Raw genomic sequence first — 26,582 nt, forward strand, 5'->3', positions numbered from 1 at the left:
AAACATGAAAAAATGTGTGCAGAATTGTATACATATCTCAATTTTTTCACGTTATATTTCCATCTTTCATAATCTGAAATACCTTTTTCTATATTTTTGTTGAACCTGGCCAACAAAATGAGTCATCATTATTGAAGCTTACCCAAATGCTGCCTCAGACAGTGACATGATAGGTTCCCCTTTGGCTGCATTTTTTAATGTTCCCAACATATTCATAAATATGTATAGAAACTGCTGTAAGGCTGATGGAGCAGAGCAGGGCATCAAAAACTCCTCATCAAACATCAGAACTGTTGGTTTAAAACACAAACCCCACCTATGATGCAATGCAGCACTTCTGATGATGTGATGCTACAAGGGCACCTGTGGGATCACTCGTCTGATGAGTCAGGGGCAGCTTCGTTATTTCAAGAGTTGGGATTGAGACGCGGCTCCATATGAATAGCTCTGCAGCACAATGTAGCCATAAAACAGCCTTGAGTCATTTTCAGTTTTGTTATCAAGAGGAAGAACTGACATCCTCGCCAGACAGATGTGTTTTTGCGTGTTTAACCTCTGCAGTGGGAATGTGACTCAATTAGCACGCTCTTTTGTAACGTACTTATCAAATAATCCTTGGAAATTTCACTTTGGATTATCGTGCAGCTAATGAGTGGAGCTATTTAGAAATGACAGGTAAACAATTATAGGTTGGTTTTTCATTTCCCATGTTGGTAGCTGGCAGCTCCCAAATCTCACATTTTATCTTTTTGATTCCAGCATTGCTGCTAAATGCTACAGCCTTGCTATGCTAATCCCCTCTTCATCAGCATTAAGATTATTTATTGCAATAGTTTATTTCAGCTGTTGTTACGTATAGGAGGAGCTGTCTTGGGGGGCACGCCTGCACCAACCCATGAGTCCAAAGGTCTGTTTGAATTATGGGACTGTCCTCGGTCTGCAGAAGGGGTGACAAGTTGTGCTGCATTCGTTGCAGAAAGGTGCAACCAGTTCAGTCAAGCTTCAGAAAACCATCAGAGGGACTTTAAAACATTCATGCTGCTGTGAACTTGGATCAGCACATTGTAACCAATAACAAACATTTGGCTGAAATTGTATTTTCTGCATCTGTGAGTCCATTAAATAGAATCCAGGAAGTGGCGTAGACGGGAATGCTACGTGTTCCAGATGTGTACAGCGGTCTGTGTGCAGTACACGACTGGCCGAAGATGCCCTCTCATAAATTTTGATATAATTTGGTAGAAAGTAGTGCATAAAGACAAAAGCATGTTGATTATTACGGTGGAAGGCGCCTGCTGCACTTCAGTTCATTCAACATTGAAGTGTCTTGTTATCAAACATACAAACCTGTGCAAATGTCCCACGTAACCTCTGGGCTCCAGTATGCATCTGATAAGTGGAGATCTACCTGGACGTCGGGCCATCCCAGTTCCTGTCAGGCTTTGTTAGTTCATCATGAGCTGAATCAGGTGTATTGTATTTATCTGTGTGTGAATGAACACTCGTGATTAGCGTCCTCTGTGTCTGGACGGCTGATGGGGTTGATTTGTCCGACAGCGTTGTGCGTCAGGCAGGCTCCGCGTCCGCGCTGGAGAACATGAGTGAAGGAGTGGATAATTGATAGTGACAAGGCGCTCCGAGCCTTAATTGCTGCTGGTGAATTAGATTACCTTTTCAAAGTGCCTTCATTAGGAAAGGGAGAGTCATACCAATGGTCCCCTGATTGGCCTCATATTGTTTTGCTGTGAACCTGTTCTGGCAGGGCGGGAAAAAAAAAGAAAAAGCGACGCGTGTTTGCGAGTGCACATTTATTTGGGTCGGATTGAAATAGCTCAATCACTTCCAGTTGCAGCCTGCATGTGCACGTGTGCCCATCAGACACGCCCGGTGTCAGTAATGTCGAGCTGTCACGGTGACATTTTTTGCGAGTGTTTCTCTTTTTAGAGATAAGAAACTGCCTTGATGGGAAGAATCACACGCCGCCTCACTCCACTCTGCCTGTGGTAACATTCTCACAATGCCGTCGTAAATTACTCACCTTTTCCTTGGATGAGGATCCTTAAAACCCCTTGGAACTTTTCCCTGTTTCCTGTTATCTAGGGCCGTGTCTCAGATGGAGCCGCTGCTGACAGCAGAGCTCAGAATTGAATTAAATGTACCTGCAGCCTCCGAGATCAATAAGGGACAGTTTTACGACAGGAGATGCATTGGGAGGTGGAACACCACAACTCAGGCAAAGACACTTTACTCCAGGGACGGCGCTGGAAAACAGTTTTACAGTTGCAGCACAGCAGAGATCATGAGAGGTTCTCTTCCTCAACTTCTGAGCTTTTTGGATGGCTGTTGTGGATGTGTGAATTTGAAAGAGTTTTGAGTTCAGAGAGTTGAAAGTAGCTTCGGGCCGTGGTTGGTCTGTGGTTGGTCAGAGAGCAGATCCGGATCAGCACCACGGACAGCTCCTCCACCAGGAGAATTCCTCTGGAAATAAGAGAGAGAGAGATGACTTTATTCATTTAAAATGTCTTATTTTCCTTACTTATCCAACACTTAATCTCTTTTTTCAGCACTAAATATATTTACTTTAAGTTGTTCGTGAAGTTTTAGCTTTGCGTTGAATCACAGTGGCGTCATCAAAAGTCAGCCAAACTAATGGCGTCGTTGTTTTTTGAGCATTTTCTCGAGACTTGAAAACTCCCCATACAGCGAAGGTTTAACCCCACTGGGGGTTTTCAGACAGCGAGCAGATGAAGTGCGGGTTATCACCCTTACTCCGCCTCTTTATCTCCTCCAGCACCAGCTTCAGTTCCAGCCTTCCGTCCTCATCCTCTTTGCACGTCCGTTTCCAGCCTCTCCTCCTTCACCAGCCCTGACTCCCGCTCCTCCCCAACCCAGAAAAATCCACTGTCACCCCCCTCCATCCCTGTTTCGTTCCTCAGCCGGCCCTGCGGACCCCTGCTGAGTTAAATGGACTATGCCTGTGTCGCAGGAGCCGCGTGTGCCTCGCTTGGCTCAGCCCGGCTCAGCTCAGCTCAGCGTTCTAAACTTACTATGTGATTATTGTCAGAGCGAGACTCCTCCACCCGGGAGGTCCGCGATGATGGGTACTATATGACACCGGGCACAGCCAGCCATGAAGTCTGGAATAAGGGAGCAAAAGAGATACAGAAACCCGGGGTGAGGAAAGGACACAGAGGCAGGAGAGAAATACTGTTAATGTGAAGGGATTGGGGGAGAAAGAATAGAGGGAGACGAGCAGGAGGGCAGAGAATCATCAAAGGAAAGAAAAAGGCACGCTGGGAAAGGAAAGACTGATGTGTACCTATATCAGCAGACAAAGACAAGGGAAGACACACGGGGAGTGATATAAAGAAGGGGAAGCGGAAGAGAGAATAATGCGCCGGCAGAAGAAAGAGAGGCAGCAGGGAAATCAGCGAGGAGAGAGAAATGGGGAGACGGAGAGGCTGGGTGCAAAAGAAAGGCAGGGAGAGAAATTAGAGGGAAGGTTTTCAAGCGAGTGATGTGCGCTGTGATTGTTTTCACTCCCTCTCTCTCCCCGTCTCTCCCCTCCTCGCTCTAAACGGTCAGGATGTGGCCTGTATCTGCCGGCAAGACGGAACTCAATTTGGGACAATTTACTCGGCAGTCTCAGCCCTGATGCACCTCAGGGACACAGAATAGAGAGAATGAATGTGAAGGAAGATAGAATCAGCAAGCACACACACACACACACACGCGCGCACGCGCACGCACAAAGCGCAGGCCTTGGCACACACAATTGCCGCCGAGTAGATTTCACTTTAGTTAGTTAGCTCTAACTCTCCCAGGCGGTCAATACAATGTGAGTTTATAAGTCTTGGAAATGAAAAGCCCAGGATAAGGTTAGATAAACTGTGCGCTATTTGATTTTGGGCCCCACCTCTTGCAGAAAAATCCACCCAAGACAGATGGCCGGAGGGGATCTGCTGATATGGCGTTGGTCTTGATTAGGGCTGAATATGTTATGCGTTTTGACCCTCGCGCTGCGCCCTTATTGGCATCTTTGAAATGATGAAAACACTTGCGGTTTGAATAAAAGCCGCCCTTTACGTCAAGAACGTGAGGTGCTGCGGTGTTTTTCTTTTTTTCTTTTAAATCCGGACTCTTTTATGTGTCTTTGCTGACAGGTCGGAAGCTTGGAGAATCTGTACACCTTGAGAGACAGCAGGGGGCGCCCTGACAGAGCCACCTTTGAGAGAAACCTCGCGGCTGTGGAAGGGGTGAGTATTTTCAAGTGCTGAATAAAATGCCCATCACACGTAGGGATCTGAGAGTGGATCAAGCTGCCGCTTCCCCAAGAAGAAAAAAAAAAACTGTTTTTCCTGCGGTGTCTGTGTAACACAGCAGGAAATGGATTTGTAGCAACAGCAAATCAGGGCGTTCAGCCACTTAGACGTGACTATTTGATACGTTTAACACAAGCGCGTCAAGGTGAATTCACGCTCCAGCGTCAGTTCTGATTTTACACAGCATGTATATGCAAATGGGGGGGTTCATTTGGCTCGCGTTGCCGTTTTAATCAGGGTCCTGTGTTGATTAAAGAGCAGGATGGGAAACAAAAAACAGACGCGCGCTGAATAATGGCTGAAAGTTGTTTACCTCGCTCCCGTAGCTGACGCCGCCACCCAATATCACTTTGTACCCCCGTCTCCCTCCTCCTTCCTCCCCTAAGCAACCTTCAGCAAACCGCCCGCATCACCCTCGGAGTGCAGAAAGCAGCCGGTTGCCAGGGAAACCATCACCCAAGGAGACATCCCATGACAGCATAAGGGTGAAGGAGGAGGGACTGAGAGAAGGGGTTGTGGAGGCAGCTTTGGCCCCGTCTGTCCTCCTGGGTGTAGCAGACCTCTGGCCCTTCTGCAGCACAACGCGCCTTGGTTGACGTGCACACACGTGCACACGCCCCTGCGCAGGGGCACGTGCTCGCGCACAACCAAGAACAGGAGAAACATTCCCAAACTTTGGGATTCGGAGTTATCATCTGAATCAGTGTGCGTGTGATTAATCGAAGTAATTTATGTGCAATCTCCAGTGACTGCACGTATGCTTCATGATTTCATTACACTGTAACTTTAATTACTTTCCTAGCATCATAACTTTAGGTGAAAATGAATTTGCACCCTCAAAATGTCCCACATTTTCATAATGACTCCTAAATTTAATGAATTGCAGGAATAATGCTTGGAGATACTGAACAATTGCATGTTCAGACGCCGCGTCCCCACAGCAGATGCTGCTACTTTTGATAGCGTTTCTTCAACATTGCACATTAAAGTCTGCTTTGTTGCTCACGCGGGGTCGCGCCTCAGAGCTAGGAAAATTAACAGCTCGGTAAAACAAAAACCACTTTTGTTTAGGGGATAATAATCTAGCTCTTATTTTAAGAGCATTTTCCCAGTTGAAATCAGCCGTTCCAGTAGATGGTATGTGGAAGCTATATTTACGTGGCGCTACGTGTTGTCAAACACAATTACAGTGTGTTAGCTATAGCAGCTGGCTTCCTGCCATAGCCTGAGCTCTAACCAGTCCGCCCACCTCAGACCGGGCTGCTGTCTATACAAACCCGAGCGCTGCCTTTCACTCCGCATCACACGCTGCACTCTGAATTGTGTGTCAGGTGGGTTACATTGCACAGCGCGCTAATTACCGCACCGCCTTTCAGTAAGTCGGAGGGTTGTGACAGAGTTAATGTTGGTTTAACGCTTCTTGCTGTTTGCCGCAGTTATGCGCAGGGCTAGTGTTTACATTGACACCGCGAAGTGAAGATTTGGTTTGTTCAAAATGAAAAATGACTGAAAAGTAAACAGAAAAACTGCTTGCACAAAATGATTATGTTGGGATGTAAGGAAGCGTTCCGATCGCTGTCTGCGTGTGTTACAGTCAAGCCTTGGAGAGTAAACCAACTTCAGACAAACTCCGCAGACACTCGGCAAGTGCGTATTGTTGAAGAGCCTTTAGACCAGGTGTCACCAACCCTATGCCCGCGGGCACCCAGTTGCCCGTTGGCTCCTTCTCAGTCGCCCGCTGCGCCTTATGTAAATTCTATTGAAAGTTTCACACATATATATTCACATTATATATTTACGTGCTTGGGTAGGTCCGTGGTTTACGCCACTGACTTGGGTGGGGAAGGTTATCGGTTTGAATCCAGGTGAGCCCTCAGGCAAGTCTGCGAGTTACGATTATTTCAACTTTTGCTAGCTAATACATCATTGATTCACTTTGACAATGAAACATAACTACATTCATTTACAAGTACCTGTCCTAAAGTTATGGTGATTGTTTTTTTGTGTGAATATTCTATGCTTTTGATTTCTTGATTTTTTTATACATATGTTTTGAGCTGGTAGCCCTCAAGCCATTTGGGAATCTTAAGGTAGCCCTCAGCTTTAAAAAGGGAAGGGAAATATTTGAAAAATGATAAACATTAAAATGTCGGCTCAGCAAATATCAACCATGTGTGAGCATAAGCGCAAATCAAGGGAGTATGTTGACCTGGGATGTAGCTTATTCCCTTGGATTTTGGTAAAAGTCTTTCAAGCTCACCCATAAATGCACATGGAGCATCTGAGTTCAACTTAATCTGTCCAGTCAGGTGAAATTACTGGACACATTAAGTTGAACTGACTGTATAGGCAGACTGACCACAGAACATCACTGTTATGCAGGGATCATTTAATTCAAACCTTTATTAGAGAAATCGACAATTCCTGCTTTTAACACTCCCTCAGCTCACAACACATGCAAAGCTTTCCTAGAGAATCAAAGAAACATGCTTTTCACAAGACTTTTGCAGAAATATGCATCATATGCAGAGCAACTGTAAAGAAACCACATATTACAGCGCCTGTTGCGTGTCCTCGTGCCCTGTAACATGTCAAACGCCCCGTGATGGGAATTATAGTTCTAAGTACCTGCTGCCAGCACAACGATCAGCTTTAGCATTAACCACAAAGCTAATGACATAATTAGCAGGGCTGTTAAAAAAGCAAATGCACGAGAGCCCAGTGACGGCGCACAGATGAGGTCACCGTGCACACATGGATGGCGCCTCGCAGCAGGAGATGTGACATATGCAGGGGAGTATCCTGCACGCGTACGGATGCAGTGTGTCAGGGCAGAACGCGTTCGTGTCCGTCTCTTGTTTGAGACCGGGCTGTGTTTACTTCAGGCTTCCAACCCCCTGCCTCCCTCGGTCCGCTTCCTAACCATCCTATCTGTCGTACAGGCTGCACTTTCATTCCCAAACACGCGCGCACGTCTCCGCCTGAACTCTCCTGACCTTTTACAAAATGCCTGAGATACCAACCCCCTGCCAGCTCCTGACATGCCGGTGCCGCCACACTTAACACACACGTGTAGGAGACCACCGTGCAGATGGTGTCTTTCCCTTTGGCTTTGTCGTCTCAGCGGCTGTTTATTTTTTTTGCCGCCATACGACCGCAGCGAAACGGCTTCTGTGGCGACAACAAGAATCGTCACGTCCCAATATGAGCTCGACCCACAATGCAGGTTGTATGGAAGAAGCACGTGACACGTGCAGTTAAGCCTTCTGACTAAGCTGATTCAGTGCAAATTTGTGCAAATTCATTCTTTGTTACTGTGAAGTGTCTTTTTTTTTTTAACTTTTTTTTAATAATGTATATATTTTTTACAGCTCGTCCACGCAGGGCTAAGCTAGGCCCTGGTGCCACATCCCAGTCAACCACTAAATATCCCGAAATGTCCATGCCCACCATGAGCCCGAGGCATCCAAACAAGATGAATCATTAATTTGATCTTTTAGTCCTCGGGTTTCCTGCCATATCCTTCCTCACACGTCCTATTGTGAAGATGTAGCTTCTTTTTTTTTTTTTAGCTCGGGTGCTAATTCATCCAATTTCCCTGTTTCGTTCAGTGTGATTCACGTTAATAATATCTGTAAACTGCTTGTTGTTTAAATGTCTGCATATCCTGTTACAATAGAATAATAATTAGGCACTAACAAAAGATTAAGCTAGTTTCACAGATTTGAGGGTTTTGTTTGCTCTCTCTTTATCTCTCTCACTCTTACACTCTCTCTCTCTCTTATGTCCACACAGGCCAGAAAAACACATTAGTATTTTCCTTCAATCCTACCTCACCACTGAAGCATTTGTGTGTATTTTTCTTATTTTTCTTCCTTTTTTTTGATATTTTTTTTTTTTAAGACTCTAGTCACATCCGCAATCCCGCGGCCCTTTAAGGAGCTTTCACGCTTTTTGGTTTGCTTTAGATGTTTAATACCCCTTCTCTTTTGTGTCAGGGAGCTGGAGAGGCGTTAAGAAGCCGCTGATAAACCCCACTTAGATCCCTTCCTGGCCCGTCACCCCGGCCTGCCGGGCCGCTTTAGCAGGGAACTGATCTGTGACGGCCTGCCACTCAAACTGAGCACTTCTGAAGGCTGACACAATGGAGTGAGCAACACACTAGAGGGCCCGGGGGTGTGTGGGGAAGGGAAGGAGGGAGGAGGAGGCAGAGGAGGCCGAGCGGTGCCCTAAAAGAAAGCTCGAGGAGGGGCCAGAGTGTATCTCTCTAATCTTTCTGCTCTCTTTATACAATTTCTCCCTCTGCTTCCACTTTCCACTCTCTGCTGTGGAGCGTGCACATTTTCAACTCGCTTTTGTGTTATCAAGTTGACAGTAACGTACAGCCTTTCTTCTCGTCCCTCTGTGGTCGGCGAGTGAAGGGTGGAGGGGAGGCGAGAGGGTGAGCTCCAGATAAGGATCGGCAGTGCACCGGGGGTCTGGGCGCTGCGTTGGTGGGTGAGCTGGGTCATGCGGTGGAATAATGGGTCCAGCCAGAGCCAGGAGGGGGGCAGGCAGAGTCTCTTGAAGCGCAGCGTTGTGATTGACAGGGGGAGAGAGAGCGCACGTGGTGGGGAAGGGGGGGGCTGAGGCGACCACAGCCATCACTCTCCCAGGGGGCCGTGAGTAGGTAGCGAAGCCCAAAATGTCAGCTGTGATATCTGTGCAGCCGGGCCGGTATCACAGCACCGCAGCTGCCTGCCATCCAGAGCGTCCACTCTTTCATAGAGAGACATGGGAGTATTATGTGCAGACACACACACGTACACGCACGCACGTGCGCGCACACCTTCCTGCCTTTCTCCTTCGAACCCACACGCTCACATTGTTTGTCAGTCATTTCCACCTCGGCCGTGCACTCATGCAAGTGCTCTCGGAAGCAGTTTCCCCCCCGAAATAAGGTTTATTTTCCACAGTCCTGCAGTCCTGATTGCTCAAACCCCCAATTAACTAAGCTTTTATTCTGAAGGGAGCAGTGTCAGCGCCTTCAAAATGTAACTATGGAGACCTGAGTAGGCATGACATCAGCCTCAGGAGCATAAAAAAAGCTTTTTTATCAATTTGTTCTCTTTTACATTGTTTGTACTGCGTCTGTACTTTCAATCCACGAGCTGTGCGCGCGAGCGTGCGTGTCGTGCACGCCTGCGTGTCACAGCTGGATGATGAATGTGCTGACAGTGGAGGGGTCGGTGTCACAGACAGTGTGGTCAATTGCCCCTTGTCTCTTGAGCCTAACCTTGAGCAACATTCCCCAAAGAGTCTCAATCAGCCGTTATGGCCAAACACACAGACACACACGCACACACACGTGCGTGCACGAAGATATTCCCATGTGAGTATGTGCCATTAGTGGCTGGCAGGGCCTGGTTTGACAGAGAGCGATTAGCTCACTATCATGTGTATTGATCAGAGTTTCTTAGCCTCTTCTTCCAGGGAGGGGCTGGAGGGGGTTTACAAGGCATTTGTGGCGTTAAACACACGCACGCACGCACACACACACGGTTTTACATGCAGGTCTGTGATTTGTTGACATATATTTATGTTATCTGGGCTCATTTTAATTCAATTTTAATTTAAAAATATCTCTATATCTCCTCAATCAAGGTTTTTCTGGTGGCACTGATCACATCGCGTATCGCATAAATCAGTTTACACTATTGATTATGTGAGGATGAAACACTTTCCAACATTATTTTACATTTATTTAGCATCTGTAAACAGCTGAACTGAAGGCAGGCGTGCACCGAGGCCGCGCTCGTATGCTAATAAAGAGGCCTCACCGGGAAGTAACGATTGTTCTCGCTAAGTCTGAGGCGCGCCTCACATCTGCAGGTGCTTGTATTTGTCTCAGCATTATGATGTGTGCACAGCTGTATGCAAATGACTTAACCGTCATTATGCCGCTATTTGCAGGGAAAAGCATATTTGTTTCCGTACCTTTTTTTTTAACGGAATTACTTTGATTCGCGATTATTTGTTAATATGCTTTGGCTGAACGGGGGAAACTTTTTTAGTTTGAGACCTTCTGCATTTCCAGGCCCCGGAAGTTCAGGTAGTTTAGATTGGCTCTTGTTAATTGAGTATAATTGAAGACCATAAAGCCTTTTAGGACATAAAAGACTGCAGCCGCCCCTCGATAGGATTTATTTCCACCCTCTTCCGCTGATTTAAGTGTAAGAGCACAATAGCAATCTGACACTGATATGCGCGAGCATGTGTGTGTGTGTTCGAGAGGGAGATCTGTTGTTTGATTTCGAGCGCCCACCTTCACAAGGACCAACCTCTTATCAGATCAAAGCTGCAAGCACTGGCCTATGAAAGAGGTGAATGTGTGCGTGCGCGCGCGCGTGTGTGTGTGTAGAGGACAGGTGAGGTGGGGGTGTTTTCATTGCTTTTAACCCAGGACAATGGGACTGCAAAGGATAGAGCAAGCGAGCACTCTTTGAACTAATGAAGAGGAAACCTTTCACTCTCCTCCATAAAGATATCGTCCTCTCCCTGTGCCCTGGTCTTTCTTTCCCCTTTAGAAAATCATAGAACAGGACGCTAAAAGAATATTTAGTTTGTTCCTGCGCAATAAACGATACTTCAGAGATGGCCGACGATTGTTGGAGCTGTTGTACATGAGCGTCTTTCGCGTGAAGTGAATCTGAATCTGAATCTGACTGTGCGTTACGCAGCAACTTGAGCGCAGTCAGAGAGATTACGCATTGTCCTCGGCGTGATTCCGCCCTGTGTTGTGATTTCCAGGTGCAGTGGGTGCAGAGGCAGAGCAGTCATTACAGAGACAAACGACTTCCTGCCAGGGGCTTCAGACAGAGAAGCACCAACAGTAAGTTCTCGGTAACGCAGTATAAATCTGCGTTATTTACTGTACCTTTACCTTAATGAGGAGATTAGGAGACATAAAAGCATCTGTGGGATCAATTCTTACAAAGGTCGGGATTTGGGGCATCAAACCAAGAGCTTCACGGAAGAAATGATGTCAGAACGCTGTGAGGTTATTGCTGAATGGCTGATGTGGTCCAAATGTGATGTAACCTGGCAAAAATGGGGATGTAATGAATAAATTACCACGTGTTCCCAATTCTGAAAATACAGGTCATAAATATCATGTGGTGTTCACAGTCCAAGTGTAGCTGAACGCGTTAATTAGCAGCGTCAGAAACACAGAGAGGAGATATTACCTGAAGAGCAAATGTGCTTGAGTTGCTTATATTAAATCTGCAGTAATAGTTTTCCTATAATCATATCACGTGGGGTAATTGCAGTTTCCTCCAAGCACATAAACATAAACTGAATGGCTGCTTATTGGTTGTAAAGCTTGCAATCAAACACTGTCATTTAGTCAATAAGATGAATAAACAAATGTCACAATGTCAAGTAATCCTCCTTCTTAGTCAGTTAAATGCTATAACTTATTTGTTTAATCACATTTTCATTTTAAAGCAATTATTTTTGATTACTCTTGCTTTGCAGCACTGATTTGCCTTTGTGTGGGTCTTTTGTAGAAGCTTTTATTTATTTACTTTTAGTCATTAAACCCCCCAAAATACAACTATTATTTTCAACAAGCCACAAATTAGATTTATTCATTTAATTTTTCAAAAAATCTGCTTCAGAATCAGGCATTTGTGGCTTAAGCATTCACTAAAAAGGTCCATGTGATGTCACAGTAATGCCATGCTAATGATATGCTAATGATATGGTAATACCCAGCCAATATTCCACCTCACTGGAGTGACTGGGAGGCCTTGCGCCAGTGGTTGGAGACCAGGGACTTCCTCGAGTCAGAGTTCAAAACACGACAGCGAACAAGCGCACATGTAGACACGCTTGATAGGTCTCTGTGTTTGCAGGTTCCTGGCGGAGCGAGCCTCCAGCTGACAGGCAGCCGGAGGAGAAGAGGAGTGACCAGTGCCTCACCTTCAATGACCCGCTCTGGCCCATGCAGTGGGAGCTGGTGGGTGTCACAGGGAATGTGTGTGTTTCCCGGAAGCGCCTCCTCTCTCCTACTCAGAGCAGCTAATGTTCTGATGGTGAGAGATGCTCCGCTGACAGGCACAAGTCAGGCACGCTTTCATGTGTAGCTGGTGAGAGACGGGAGATGGAGAGAGGTAGGCAGATTACAGAGAGCGAGGGAGAGAGGGGGAGGAGGAGGAGGAGGAGGTGAAAGAGATTGACCGTGTTGAACCGAGACAAATGTCGGGGATTGACGACGCTCGGAGCAACACACGGATTGATGTGTGAGCTGAGCAGCAACATGACGGCCTCATCCCTCCTTGTCCTTTTGTTTGTCCAGCGATCGCGTGGAGCAACAGTGCTGCAGGCTCATGTTTAGGGATTCATCAAGCAGTTTTCTTGAGTGCATTTACCGTCACATTGTTTTAATGTGGTGACACATCATAATGCATCCAAAGTGTGTTTTTTAAGGACATTTAAGACCATTTTGTAGCTGCAGAAGAACATTTTCAGAAATATGCCAACAACAGCACAGACTTCAATTAATATTTCAGGTACAACGGAGCTCTTGGAATGGCCTTTGAATGTCACGGGGCGATATTACACACGAAAATGTGATTTTGGAGAAAAAAAGCACGCGGGCGACATATTAAAATGAAATCTTGAACACCAGTATTAAGCAGTGTTTGCATATATGGATGCAAATCCAACTCTGTTGAGTTGACGCTCAGTGAGTTTAACATTAATTCTCCCCCCACGTTTGTTCGTTCTGTGCAGTCATGGATACGGTTTTGGCTCACGTTGGAGCACCAGAGCTTCATACGATGCATCATACAATCACATCCAGCCATGCAGATGCGTGAACATTAGTAGCCGTCGATCAAAGGTGCATCTGTCTCAGTTTCAGGTTGCCTGAGCTGATCGGGTTTACAGCCTCACTGACTGCTCATAGATAAATGTACAGATGTTTTAGTGGGGACCTGGAGGACCCAAGTGTTCATTCATAAGTCAGTGTGATTCTGGTTTATATTAATGATGTGTAAAGTCATAAATCATGAACGAGGAAAATATTAATTACGTTACCTGTAGCGATGCCTCAGATACAGCACGTGAGCATCCACATATATTCACCTTCAATGAATTATTTATACCTCCTGACATGCTGACCAATAACGTAATGTTAATTAGTACGTTCTTCAGCACTTCAGCTGCAGTAAAATTATAATTTAATTTGCTCTTGACTGTTATGATTACAAATGTAAAAGTCTGCATCCGCACGTCTCATCGGCTGCCACTAATCAAGAGCGATAACCAAGCGGTCATGCAGTGTTGGGTGCAATTCCGGGTTCGATGTTTTGCTCAAGGACACTTTAACGTGTGTGAGTCAAACCAATGACCCTCGGATAACCGGACCACTCTACCACCTGCCCCAAAGTAAAGTTGTTCAAATTAGCCCATCAATCTGTGCCTAAATGGGGGGAAACTTAGTGTGTGCATGCCCTGAAGAGTTGTGAGTGGCTTCATCTTACCACAATAACTGTAAACAGCAACAAACGCCAGTCATGTGACCATATCACATCCATTAAAATCATCAGGATTGGTTAAGGACGTCACTTCAGATGCAGATGTCCAACTGAAACGGGGAAATGTGCAATTAAAACAAGTGGGGCAACTGAGTTCCCGTGAGTGAGGACACAACAGGATGAACAGAAGAGATGGGGGCAGATCCTTTCATCCTAAAGGGTCCTCACGCTCTTCTTTTGACGCTGTGCCTCACATATACTTTGCCGAAATGGAGTTGACAACACCGTTCAGGTCTGGGCCGATGCCGAATCATCCCCGGAGTGGTTGTTTGTCCAAACGTGGGTGCAAAAACACTCGGTTATTTCTGACAGAGCCTGGAAAAGCAGAGAGGGCGCCAGAGATTTCACCACGGCAACCAAAAGCAGATTGATTGACACCTCGGCTCTGGGGGCAATATGAAGGGGGCGACAGAAAGGAGGTGGGGGTGAGAGCTGAAGTGCAGGAGGGATCTTACAGCGGGGAATATAAAGCACGTTTAAGAATGGCATCCCCCACCCCCACCCCCCCATCCTGTTCTGTTGTGTTTAATCAGCCTCTGGTGGACGTTGGTATTGATTGAGGGTCAGTTATCTGCACACGGTTGGTAGTCTGCCAGACCAGACATGAGCATCTACACAGTGCGTGAGTGTGTAAGTGAGTGAGCCTAGCATGTATGTTTGTTTTAAAGTCAACGTATATCCTGCGTGAGCAACACACACTGACACACCATCCTCCCACACACACACAAAGCAAGTAGACTCCATTGCATCCTCTGCTCCAGAAGAGTTTGTACAAAGCTGTTCAGATCCATACGTGTGTGTGTGTGTGTGTGTGTGTGTGTGTGTGTGTGTGTGTGAGAGAGAGAGACAGAATGATTGCTATGGCAATCACCCTTACACTCCAGTGATTGTAAGCCTTCTTGAAGGGGTTGAGCCACGTGATGGTGCTGTGGTGGATGAGTTGCATCTTGCGTGATGAGTTTTTTCTACAAACAAATGTGTCCAAAAAACCCAAAGATGTGCAGTAGAGTTTGGGAAGTACTCTTCCTGCTCTGGTTCTGATTCACACCAAAGGAGCTGACATGGACGTCAATGGCCACAGACGTCCGTAGATGTTCTCTGAAGCTGTTTTTTTTCTAGTGGCAATACATTTTAAATACCTCCGCACATACGAGGGGTTTATCTTATAAAGGTTTACGGCTTTTGGCAGCCTTGCGAGATCCCTGGGAATAGCCAAACTTGGCTCACAGGTTTTCAGACGAGGCAGGTGCTCAGAAAGGCTGCATCCCTTTTCAGGGAGCCACGATCGCTCTCTTTGTTCAGGGTTCGATCGGCTCCCCTCAGGCTGTCGACTGAGATTTCCCGTAATAAAATCCAAATTGATACAAGGTCTCCTCCGTCCCCTCGACCATTTAAATGTTAAATGGGACAGAGGGCGTTTATGGGCCACCTCGAGTCTGCGTTTTTACGCCTGTTTTGTGCAGAATGTGTCGTAGTTTCGCTTTGATCTATCTGAACAGACTCACAAACCTGATCAGGTTTCCCTGCTGCCTCGCCGCCGCCACGTCAGCCACCAGTTCCAGTCTTCAGCGGTCTGTTGTGACCGGCGTGACCGTGCCAGAGGTGGATTGTTTTCCCGGCTATGTCTGGCCTGCACGGCATGCTGAGATTGTTGAACTCCTCACTGTTTTTAATAACAGATTACACCAACACAGAACCAAATGGTAGCTTTTTGTCATTTTAAACTACCAGCTAGTTTGTGAATATGCAGCATTTCCACTCAGACTTAAAAACAAATGCACCAGCGCTGTACCTTCTCCACCCCCTGCTGATCTGTTTTTTCCCTTTTTTCCCCCGTCTGTTTCTTGTAATCATGTTGACAAGGACAACTGAACGCTCTCTCTGAGCATCACATTATTAGCGCATATTAAAAATCGCATGGTCAAGTGTTACAGTCTGAAAGGCTCAGTGTTTTCAGGCAAATGTATGTTTTTTTGGTGGGGAGGGACACTCCTGGGACCTGCAATGATGGCCCATCTGCACAAGCAGTGTATGTGTGTGTATGCGGGTATGTGTTTGTGTGTGTTTGTTTATGTGTGGGTGAATTTGTGGTTTGAAGAGCAGGGATGAAAGAGGCGCTTTGTGACTCTTCCCTGAACTCTGGAGGCTCCTTTTGGGCGCAGACACAATGATGTGATCTTGCACAGCAAACGTTTCCAGTCGCTCGTCCCTGACACACTCCCTGTGCGGGGAAAAGTCTTAAAAGATGTTTATGTCGAGACCACAGGTAAACACAGCACACGGGATAAACAGTGAGGCTCTGGCTGAACACAGGCACGTGTACAGTTTTATTAATAAGACAGAAGAAATTATGGTTTCAGTTGTGTCTGCCCTTGTGACCTCTCCAGGGTATGTGTGTTCCTGCCTCTGCCCAGTGGCTTCTGGGATAGGCTCCAGCATCCCTGGTGACCCTGATTAAGAATAAGCGGCAGATAAGAGAAAATAGATGGAAGGTCAGACCTTTGGGAGCACGGACCCTGCCTCAGCCAGTGTGCTTGGAAGGTAGGAAGTCTTCTCCTGCATCTCCTGGCCTGCCGGACAAGTGCTGTACTGGTGAAAATAACCGCCACCGCTGTTGTTAGCAGGGCTTTCAAGTGTCAAACCATTTGATTTTTTTGATCAGCGGGACGATTTCTGTGAGCACAAAGTAATTGTGCGGCGAATCAACAAGCGCGTCCCACACGAGTGGACGAAAAGCCCATTTTGCCTGCTTGTTGTGCGTGAATGCCACTCCTGGTTTGGAAAACTCCTACTTCACAAATGGGCACCAGCTTTAACGTAAGCTCAGCCAGCCGCGCCCTGCCCGGTGTCTCTTTGTTGAGATTTCAAAACAGAACAGTAGCTCTCACTGCATTAATCCTTTTAAATGCTTGATAATCTCAAATAAATGTGTGCGCGTGTGTGTTTAGTTTGCACAGGGGGAGTACAGAGTCGGCGGCCTCGACCTGAACGTAATGCCAGTATGGTGCCACAACGTCACAGGCGATGGAGTGGTGGTCAGCATCATCGACGATGGTGAGTCTAACTTCAATTTACGCGCGGCTACAGTTTAACGTGCAACGAAATCCTCATCCGGTTGAATATAAGTAAAAGACATGTCCTTCTTTGATTTTCTACCTGCGATGTGCTAAACAGGACATCATTTATGGCCTCGCCTATGAAATCCCGTCTCAGTTATAAATGGGCGACCCGGGTGTCATCAATGACTTTTTCTTTTTTTTTTCTTTCGCAAGAACATGTAGCATTTAAAACCCCAGATAGGGAGATGTGATGAGATTGAACTCTGTACCTCAGTGAAGAAGGTAAATGATTTGTGTTGATACCCTCTCGTCTCTTTCTCCGGCGCCGCCGCCGCCATCATCTTTGTCTCAGTCACGCCACAATGAGAATTCATTTCTCTCTGATTGCTGGGATATCTGGCAACAAGGGAAATGAGAGCACGGCATCTTATGGGCTCATTCATCAAGAACTAATTGAAGCCTCACTAGTCTCAAGTGCTGATAGAGTTGGAGTAGTGTTGGAGTGTTCTGATTTGTGTGCGTTTAAGTGTTCATGTGACACCTTTTTAAAAAAGCTTTTAAGTGGCTCCGACTTTGCAGCGTGCGTGGAAAAGTGGACCGGGAGAAAATGCGGCGTGAAAGTGCAATCACTCTGAGAAATTGCACATCCGTGCATGTTTTTGTTCACTTGGGCCCATACGTGTCCATCAGCTCACTTGTGTGTCGATTCTTAACCTCACTTGGCCGTTTGTGACGAAAGATGCTGCCATTAGACTTCTTTAGAAAGGAGGGCCTCCTTTCGTGAAATATCTCCTTGCCTGCATGCAGACGGCTGCTGCTGTGTGTATGTGCGTGCGCACGTGTGTGTTTGTGTGCTGCGAGTCCGCCGAATGGACGAGCCAGAGAGGTGGAGAGAGAAATTAAATGGAGGAAAGATATAGAAGGAAATGTCAGGAGAAAGCAAGAGCAGAAAGACGAGGGGGTGAATGTGTGTTAATGTGTGTGTGTGTGTGGGTGTGTGTGTGTGGGTGTGTGTGTGAGGCTGAGTATTAGACTTGCACCACTGAATCTCCTCTCCTCTGAGGCTATTGTACTCTGCTCCACCTCTCTGTATTGATTCCTCTGGGCAACAGCTCTCTCTCCCTCCCTCTCTCTCTCCCTCCCTCTCTCTCTCCCTCTCTCTCTCTCTCTCTCCCTCCCTCCCTCTCTCTCCCTCCCTCCCTCTCTCTCCCTCTCTCTCTCTCTCTCTCTCCCTCCCTCCCTCTCTCCCTCCCTCTCTCCCTCTCTTTGTTAACAAGGAGGCGACTCTTCCACTGACCACCCTTCTTTTTTCCCGCCCTCGCCCCTCTCTCGGACAGCCCTCCTCTCGCAGCAGAAGGACGGCGCTCACCTTTAGTCACCTCTCAGTCGCTGCCTATTGATTGTAATATCACGATAAAATAATTTATTTTTCTTTTGAGAGAAGGTGCCCCCACCCGCCCGCTCCGACCCCCTCCTCTCCTTGTGAGTCCATCCTCCATTCAGGCTGTTTTAGAGGTAATTGGTTTGCAGCCAGTCCAGCCAACATTACACAGGATTCACGGCGCCACCCTCAGTTTGGTCTCTTGCGTTGGCGTCTGATGGTTCTCTGACACGCATATGAAACACAAACCACAGACAGAGGTAATCTAAAGTAGGAATAAAGCAACTTTGGCTCTGGTTACAGGTAAACAATTACATTTATTAGGGTTTTTTCTGGCTGGAACTGTGACGTCTCGCTTGTGAAGTTAGCGTAGCTCTGAGCGGCCGGGGCTGCTCCGGGTGAGCTGTCGGTGACCTTCTGTTGCGATCAATTTCCATTTTCTCCAGCTTTAAAAATACAATTTTCACATATGTGATCAATGAGTGCAACAGATTAGTCGTCTGCCTGTGCAGCAAGTTGACCTGCGTGCGAAGCTAATGTAAAGATAAGGAGCAAAACTGCAGCGATGGGCCGGGCTGCGTTGGTCTGTTGTCCAGGAAAACTGGAGCAGTTTGACATTCCAACAAAATATATCAAGAAGAAAAAAAATTTATGTGGCATTACATTAAAATGAAAAAAAATCCCACTTAAATGATTGAACCCAGACAGTCATCAGGCCGTCCTGCGCTCATTAGAACCATGGAATGAGTTAACGGTGTCAATAAAACAGCGTGCTCCCTGCATCCACCTTGTCCCCCTGCCCCGTCCCTGTCGCCCTGCTATCATCACCGGGCCTCCGTCCTTCCCAGCAGAGCTCCACCGAAGCACTCCGCCATCGATTGCGCTGATGTCATTGTCATTACCTGTCATTGGTACAAAGAGAGGCACAAATTAGAGCGGTGCACACGGAGGCAGGGAGAAAGGGAGCGAAAGAAATGAGGAGATGTAAAGGAAGGATTTAAAGAGCACCGCTGCTGCTGTTGTTGTTGTGGGGTGGTTATTTTAGACGCCACGACTGTATTTATGTATTTATCCGCTGATGCTGGAGGGGCGAGAGCTTAAAGAGTCCTCGTGTAGCTGTAGATGCATCAGCGGTTTGCGCACGTACAGCGATTCTGTGACAAAAGAGTGACGCCAAAGAGAAAGGAAAGGTGACGAGTGAGCCCAGATGGCGATGGCTATCGTGACACGGCGACAAGAGCATAATTGGTGTGAGAGGAAAAGAAAGAAAAGACGGGGACAGCGAGTGATTTGCTTTGGTGGCCCAAGAGAAGAGACGTGGAAGGCAAGCCCTTTGTGTGGCTCATTGTTCGCCGGGGCAGCCGCTGTGGAGGGCCGCATACCAAACAGGAAGTTGTGATTCGAGACGTTAGGAAGAATTACAATATTCACATCAGTTATGAGAAAGGACCAACTCACCATTTCCCAACTGCTGCTGTGTGACCGAGGTTGATTAATGGCAGCTCGGGCTACGCGTCTGCGGCTTATTTAGATGAATTAACTCACCTTTGTCAGAGTTAGAACTGGAGTCAGTGAACTTCAGTCCGCCGGTACCGCCTTCATTTCACTGTTTAAAGAAGGCGCTCGTGGAACAACACAAACGACACATTAGCGTGCTTTTATGGCTGGAAAATGAAATGGCTTTAATCCTTTTTGTGTTTTAAGAGGACAAAGGTGATGGTAAAACGGCGTTCTGCTGTGCAGGGAAGTGGGTGAAATAATTGCGTTTGGAGGCTCGGGGTGTGAGCGCATCATCCGTGCGTGACGCCGGGCTGCTGGCTGAGGTCCAGCGAGTGTCAGACGCCGCAGCGTGCATGTTTGCGAGGGGAGAAATGACACTGGCCGACTCTGTAAAAGTGTGTCTGACAGGGGCAGCGACGGAGTCAGCGCTTTTCTTCTCTCCCTCCGTGCCCCCCGCTGCTCAATCCATCCAGCTGCTGTCACCACAGGGGAGCAGACAATCTATCAAGGCATCGGGATGCATTCTCCTCACCTGCGCTGCGCCTTTAATGAACAGCCAACATGATCCTGGCTGACAAGCAGGAAATGGATGTAATAAAGATTGTTTCTGCATGCTCTTTGCATCCCTGATAAATCACCTCGCTGTGCAACAGATACGGGAGCCACATGGAAATTTGATTTCCCACGGCAAGGGGGAGGAAGAAGAGAACAGTGGGGGGAGGAAGAGCTGAGAGTGGCAGGGACACTCTATTTTATTTTCCTCCTTTTCCCAGCAGAGTGAGGTTAGCTGTGCGGTGGCTGAGTGAAAGACTTTTTGGTCTGCAGTCTTGTTTATCCCGCCGATGCCAAATAATCCAGGGAATAGATCTTTGCCCATAAGCGTGTAATTCCAACAATCTGCGCGGTTGTTTCGGCGTCTGGCATCACATTTGGAATCACTGGACGCATTCACGTATTGTAAATGTGGGAGGTTAGAGCAGATGTTAGCATTAGTTCAGGCCTTTCTGGCCTAAAAGACGGCGCTCTACAGCTGATCTGGTTCTTCGCCTCTCAAACAGGACAAGCTTCTGTTTTCTCCTTGATCCTTACAGAATAAAGTGACAATATTGCTGAAACTGATGTTCGATGGTGGTTAATCAACTGGGCTCCTGTATCTCAGCGCAGCGTACCGTGTTTATGCTAGCTGTTAATACAATTTAACATAGCTAGGGAGCATATGCAGCGTCACTATTTCCAACCTATGACCTCAGATTTACTGCTGCTCCTTGACGACATCCTCTTTACTGACGTGAATGTATATTCTGGTTCTGGCGGCAGCGTTTCAGGGCATTTCCACGATATTTTGGTACTATTAAGGTTGAAAATGTCAGCATTGCAAATAGGAGTTAAGTTGTTTCTCTCCAAAAAGGATTTTCGAGAACTCACCAATTTATTTATTTATTTTTATTTGGGATGAAAATAAACACCTGTAGAATCTTATGTAAAGCCCAAACCTGCACAATTATATATCCTTAATTTTTCGGTGTACATGAAAGTGCCCCCCAATTGCAGTGCCTTGAAAGTGTTTACGATGGTTTCTATGAATGACTTTTGTTGCAAATGTTGCATCCTCGTTGCCTTTAAAGTGACCTTTGATGAGCACCATAACATTTTAGCACATTGTTATTCATGGATAAGCACTCGATGCTGATTTTATCTATAGTTATGAGGACATATATCAGGGAACACGATGTTTTCAGTTTACATTTCGTAAATTAAACGGACTAAATCTGGCCATTTGTTTTCATTTTTACATTTGCAGTCAAGATTGAGCGTTCTCTTGTGCACTGCATCCATCATGATAGCTGCGGAGATGGGTCTTAGACGTTTATTTTTCACATTTTAAGTAAATAGAGAAAAACACAGACATCACGCGCAGTAAAGTAATATAGTTTGAAAGCGAATAACACAATACAGCAACCCCCTCTCACAAACAAACAATACCAGCAAACAACAAAACACACCAGCACGCATTCACCCACATGGCCTACTGTCCAAACACACTCTCACTGGAAGACATTTATATTGTAGCGGGCGGAGAAATGAGGAGGGAGGGCGAAGAAAGAGAATAATGATTAGAGCTTTGGTGAAATAATAGCGGGGGAGCAGGGGAAATACACGGGGAATGGAATACAGTTGAATAAAGGGAGAGCGAGATTGAGGCAAGAGTGAGATAGGGTGGGTGGGGGGGGGGGGGGGGGGGGTTTGCAGATATGAAGGTGGGTGGGTAATTTATGATTTAATCTAATGCAGCGTGGACCTGCTGTAAGTCACAGAGACCTCAGCTGGGCGAGCGAGGGAGGGAGGAATAGAGAGAGATATTAACCTTTCCTTGAAGCGGGTGTTGGACTCTTGTGTCTGACTAGCACCCCCCTCCCCCCCCCAAACCCTTCTCCATGTCGACCCCCACGCCCAAACTGCCCCTCCAGGGGCGTCCTTCCTGAAGCCATTATGTAATAACAATCCAATTAACGTCCGGTGGTTCCAATTAAGAACGCCAAAATAAAAGCACGGCGTTTTCAGGCAGCCGCTGTTGCCTGCATCTCTGCCCACACTTGTGATGTTGTTTGAGGAGGGAAAGAAACTCGCAAAAAAAAAACTTTATCAACAGAATAAAGCCCAAGGAAATAGCTGTCAGGAAAAAAAGAAAAAAAAAACACCGCCCACACGCCTTGACTGACAACGCAGCGCACAGAAGTGGAGAGTAAAAGCACGAAGCGGGCTCGCTAACAAAATGAAAAACTCGCACGGCTCCAAAAATTCCAAACGTGCACCCGGCGTCGGGCAGCAAAGTCAATCTGGGACTTAAGCTGCCGCAGTAATCAGTTGTTGCCATCGGCTTTGCATTTCCTGCTTTAGCAGTAATGAAATATGGTTTGTTTTGAGAGCGTGGGACCCGAGACCATGTGGAAATATAACACAGTTGGTCCTCACAAATGAGGAGTTTTTATCCTGCAAAGGGCCCACGCTAGCATCTTTGCTGCTTGTCCCCGCAAAATTCCAAAACGGCGAGCATTACGGGCGCTTCCTTTCGTCTTCAGAGCTTCTCCGCGTTCCGACCCGAATCCGAGTCCTGGCCGCATGTTCTGAGGGTCAAGGATTTGGAATATGGCACTAATATTGCACTGGGAGCGTGTTTTGCGGAGGTATTGACGTGTGCTGGAGATTTTCAGCCTTGGCAGAGGTCCGTGCTCTCCGAGGACTTTTTAGCATAAAATATACAGCGTATCGATGCTCTTCTTGCTCAGCGGCCCAAATCCGTAAAAGACGGATTTATTTGGCTCAGTGTCAGATTTCACAATTAATATGATCAGGCCAGGGTATGATTTAATTATGCACGACGCCGTAACTTTCGCTTCTTTCGTGTCTTTTTGGGCTGTAGGGTGACAGTGTGTTGTGCAAACATGTAAATGTTCACGGAGATGTTTGTTTTTAAGGGAGGGAGAGCAGCAGAGCCAGAAAAGTTCGGGTTTAGGTGGAAGGGAAGAGGAGAACCGGAGCAGATGCTCAGATCTGAGCTGTGGCAGCTCTTATGGTCCAGATGTGGACAGCAGCGTACCGAGGGGCTGGTCCGCAGATCTGGTGACAGTCGCTCAGAAATCCAAAATCATGGCGTCACCGGCCCACAAACGTCTCATGGAGGGTTCGCTGGAGCCCTGTGGAATATGTGCGCGCTGGGTCCCGGGCGCGCTCGCCGAGCTGGAGTCACCCGGACTCAGACGCCGCTGTCCAAACCGGAGACACCGGCGTGAACCGCCGCGGCGCCGACTGCCGGAGCGCGACTCTTGTGTTTGCCTCGGTAATCTCTCCCCGGAGACCCGTTTGCCTGGATAAATATTGTTTTTCGCGTCGGCCCCTGTAATGGCACCCTGCGCAGGCTACGGCTCCGTAAGTGACGTTGTCTGTCACGCCGCTGGCAGGCTGGCGTGGGAGTCGTTGGCACACCGTGGGGTCTCTACAGCGCTCATTTGAATTCGCTCGTCCCCAATCATGCCACTACACTCAGCGGCTATACACTTCCACACTCCACTCACACGCTACTCCCACTACCTGTTTGGGCGCCGGCGCGCTCATTTGCATGAAATAAGATGGAAATGGAGCCCTTATTTATGCCAACAGAAATGGAGTGTGTTATTAAGGGCACTATTGTGCAAAAGAGACGGTGGCGGTAAGAATACATTACAGAGGCTATTTCTGGAGTGGCTGGAGTCACATGGAGGGTAATGCTTTACAGGTCCCTGATGACTTTTACAGTCTGGGCGCCAACACTGGATGAGCTGTGTGTGTGTTTATGTGCCCTTGGTATGTGTTGCTGTATATTTGTCCATAGGTGTGTTTGGGTGGCGTGGCGGCACGCCTTCACACATCTGGGGAATATGACGGCAGGAGAAGGCGGCCGAGGGCCTGGCGTGATTTACAGGTCCTAATTTAGAGCGGTTCATCGGGGATCTGCGTGTGGCGTCCGACCTGTTTAACAGTGAGGCGGGGGGGCGGTTCAGTCGGACAGCCATTGAGCAATAGGGGATTTTTCTTTCGCGAGAACTGGATTTAAAAGGAGCCGGTTTCCTTTCCGGCCTCTTATTAAAGCATCAAAGCAACGGTAAAGAAATGAAGTTGTTTTTCTGCAGCATATGTTTTAATTTCAAAAACACAGAACACTTTTAAATCAGGACGCTTTACTCGTCGTAAATCTGCTCAGCGGGGAACAACGGATCCTCCTCGGAGATGACGGTGCTCCTTCTTTCCACAATCCCTCCGGTTCCCCATCCGTTCCTAAAGGTTCTGCTGCTCTGGACGCTCCCTGGAGTGATGCTCTCCTGCGGTCCCAACACAGAGCTGAGAGACCATTGAAGGGTCTCCATTCAAATCTGCTTCGTTCTTTCCAAGAAAATGTTCTTTAGGTCAGTCTGCACCTAGAATAGGGATTATAGTGAATATACAATCAGTTTTAAAAATGTGACTCATACAGACGAGTTTTATATTTAGAGTTTTACAGATGATCAATAAAACAGGTGCAATACAAGCTCACAGGTGAATTGTTCTCATCTTTAACAGTTAAAGCTCTTACATGGACTAAATTTGAAAGATGTGTTTATCCCGGGCTGTCAGTTACTGATATTTTGGGCTGTGTTTGGGCCTCCGCCAGCCCCGACGAGCAGCCCTGGCAACCTCGGAAAACATCGTTGGGTCTCACTCCGAGCTTGTCAGACCCAATCAGCCGCGCTGAAAGAGAACACATGTGATTTCAAGAACTTCCACTTTGGTTTTGGCCTCGAGTCGGCCTTAAATGTCGGAACATTTACCGCAGCCCACCACTGGGGGGCAGGATGGTGCGTTTTCAATCCATTTCTCATCTTTTTTTTCAACAAACACTCTATGGTCAGATGTTGGCAAAGACAAAACGATGGTTTCAATCATCTCCAACATGTGAAAATTCCAAAATCAGGGCTCATCTCAAGTATACTGATGATGACGTTGGGTTCAAAGTGAAGCCTGCCCGGCTCCATTTCCATCTGGGTCGTCATTTTGTCACATACCTTAGTCCTTTATCTACAAGCAGAATGTAAGATGAAACACATCAAAGTGTGAGGAAAATGAAAAGGAGGTAATAGTCCTGAAAGCTTCCTTTTTTTGTGATAATAGGAAAATGTTCAATTCTAATTTACAACCATTTTGATATCTAAATCCCGTTTTCTGGCTCGGTCATACGTGGCAGAGAGAGCGCAAAACCCCCCCAAAACAGGCCGTAAGTTTCTCGTCACCTTTAACTCACCCTAACTCACCAGCAACCCTCCATCTGACCTGACCTGACCTTTTTATTTTACATTCAACCTGAACCTGCTCCGCCACAAAACCCCTCCAATTGGCCCCTGGGTGCCCTGTGACCTTTGACCCCATCAGGCCATGTGTTTCCCAGGCTGTCTTCACGTAGACACACCCCTCTGGTTAAATATGAGCGCTCTCTGTCGGGTGCCACCTGTACAAATAGCAGAAAAAAGGCTAAAATGATCAGCAACACGGGCGAAGGCGAATGTATTGATTATAAGTCACAACCTGCTGCAGGAGCCTTCAAATCTAGACTAATTCAGGCATCAATCAGTGACTTAAAGATATATTATTTCATGGTATAGCTGATCCTGCTATTTCTATTAATACTGGACTAGCAGATGAAACCATTGTTCACCGTGTTTGCATTAGCTTTGGATGTGTGCTGTCACATCTGTTTGCATATAGCTTTTTGCTAATACCACCAATAGCCCCCCTTTTTTCCTCTCTTTTTCCTGCAGATTGTAATGGAGTGTATTAGCATCGCAACAGCCTGGCAGCGCCTCACATTTGTACTCCTGACGGGTGGGTATTTTGAAAATTGGTACGAAAGAAAAAGGGAGAGAAAAAAAGTCACCTATTAACTGGAATTTCCACCCTCCTCCTTGGGCTAAATTGGTGTAAATACTATTGTTCCCCTCCGCCATCAAAGACGTATGGAATGTCGTTTCACTGATGGCTTCAGTAAATGCTGCAGCCAGCCAAGCAACCGTATAGATAGAATAGATCTGCTCTAACCACTGGGCTGTGTAACCGCCCGATCTGCATTTGTCATGTAATGAGCCTGTGGACGCCGCATGTGTGTCAGTGTGTGTGTGTCTGTGTGTGTGTGTGCATTCGCAGCTTACAGGAGGCAAAAACAAAGCGGTCG

General features: G+C 47.0%; 1 protein-coding gene across 3 annotated transcripts in view; it reads left to right on the plus strand.

The window, feature by feature from the left end:
• Positions 1 to 26,270, plus strand: part of LOC115250305 (neuroendocrine convertase 1-like) — a 38,405-nt gene extending 12,135 nt beyond the window's left edge. For 2 of the 3 annotated variants that reach the window (XM_029838306.1, XM_029838307.1), the window contains exons 3-7: positions 4,164 to 4,256; positions 11,112 to 11,193; positions 12,221 to 12,324; positions 16,855 to 16,960; positions 26,173 to 26,270. In XM_029838306.1, the coding sequence (XP_029694166.1) occupies positions 4,164 to 4,256; positions 11,112 to 11,193; positions 12,221 to 12,324; positions 16,855 to 16,960; positions 26,173 to 26,192 (405 nt within the window). In that variant the 3' untranslated portion in view covers positions 26,193 to 26,270. Of the gene's footprint in view, positions 1 to 4,163; positions 4,257 to 11,111; positions 11,194 to 12,220; positions 12,325 to 16,293; positions 16,448 to 16,568; positions 16,724 to 16,854; positions 16,961 to 26,172 lie in introns of those variants that run through there. The other variant, XR_003888880.1, reaches the window with a different exon arrangement.
• Positions 26,271 to 26,582: the final 312 nt, after the last annotated feature.

Source organism: Takifugu rubripes, chromosome 7 (assembly GCF_901000725.2).
Source record: "Takifugu rubripes chromosome 7, fTakRub1.2, whole genome shotgun sequence".
Classification (NCBI taxonomy): domain Eukaryota; kingdom Metazoa; phylum Chordata; class Actinopteri; order Tetraodontiformes; family Tetraodontidae; genus Takifugu; species Takifugu rubripes.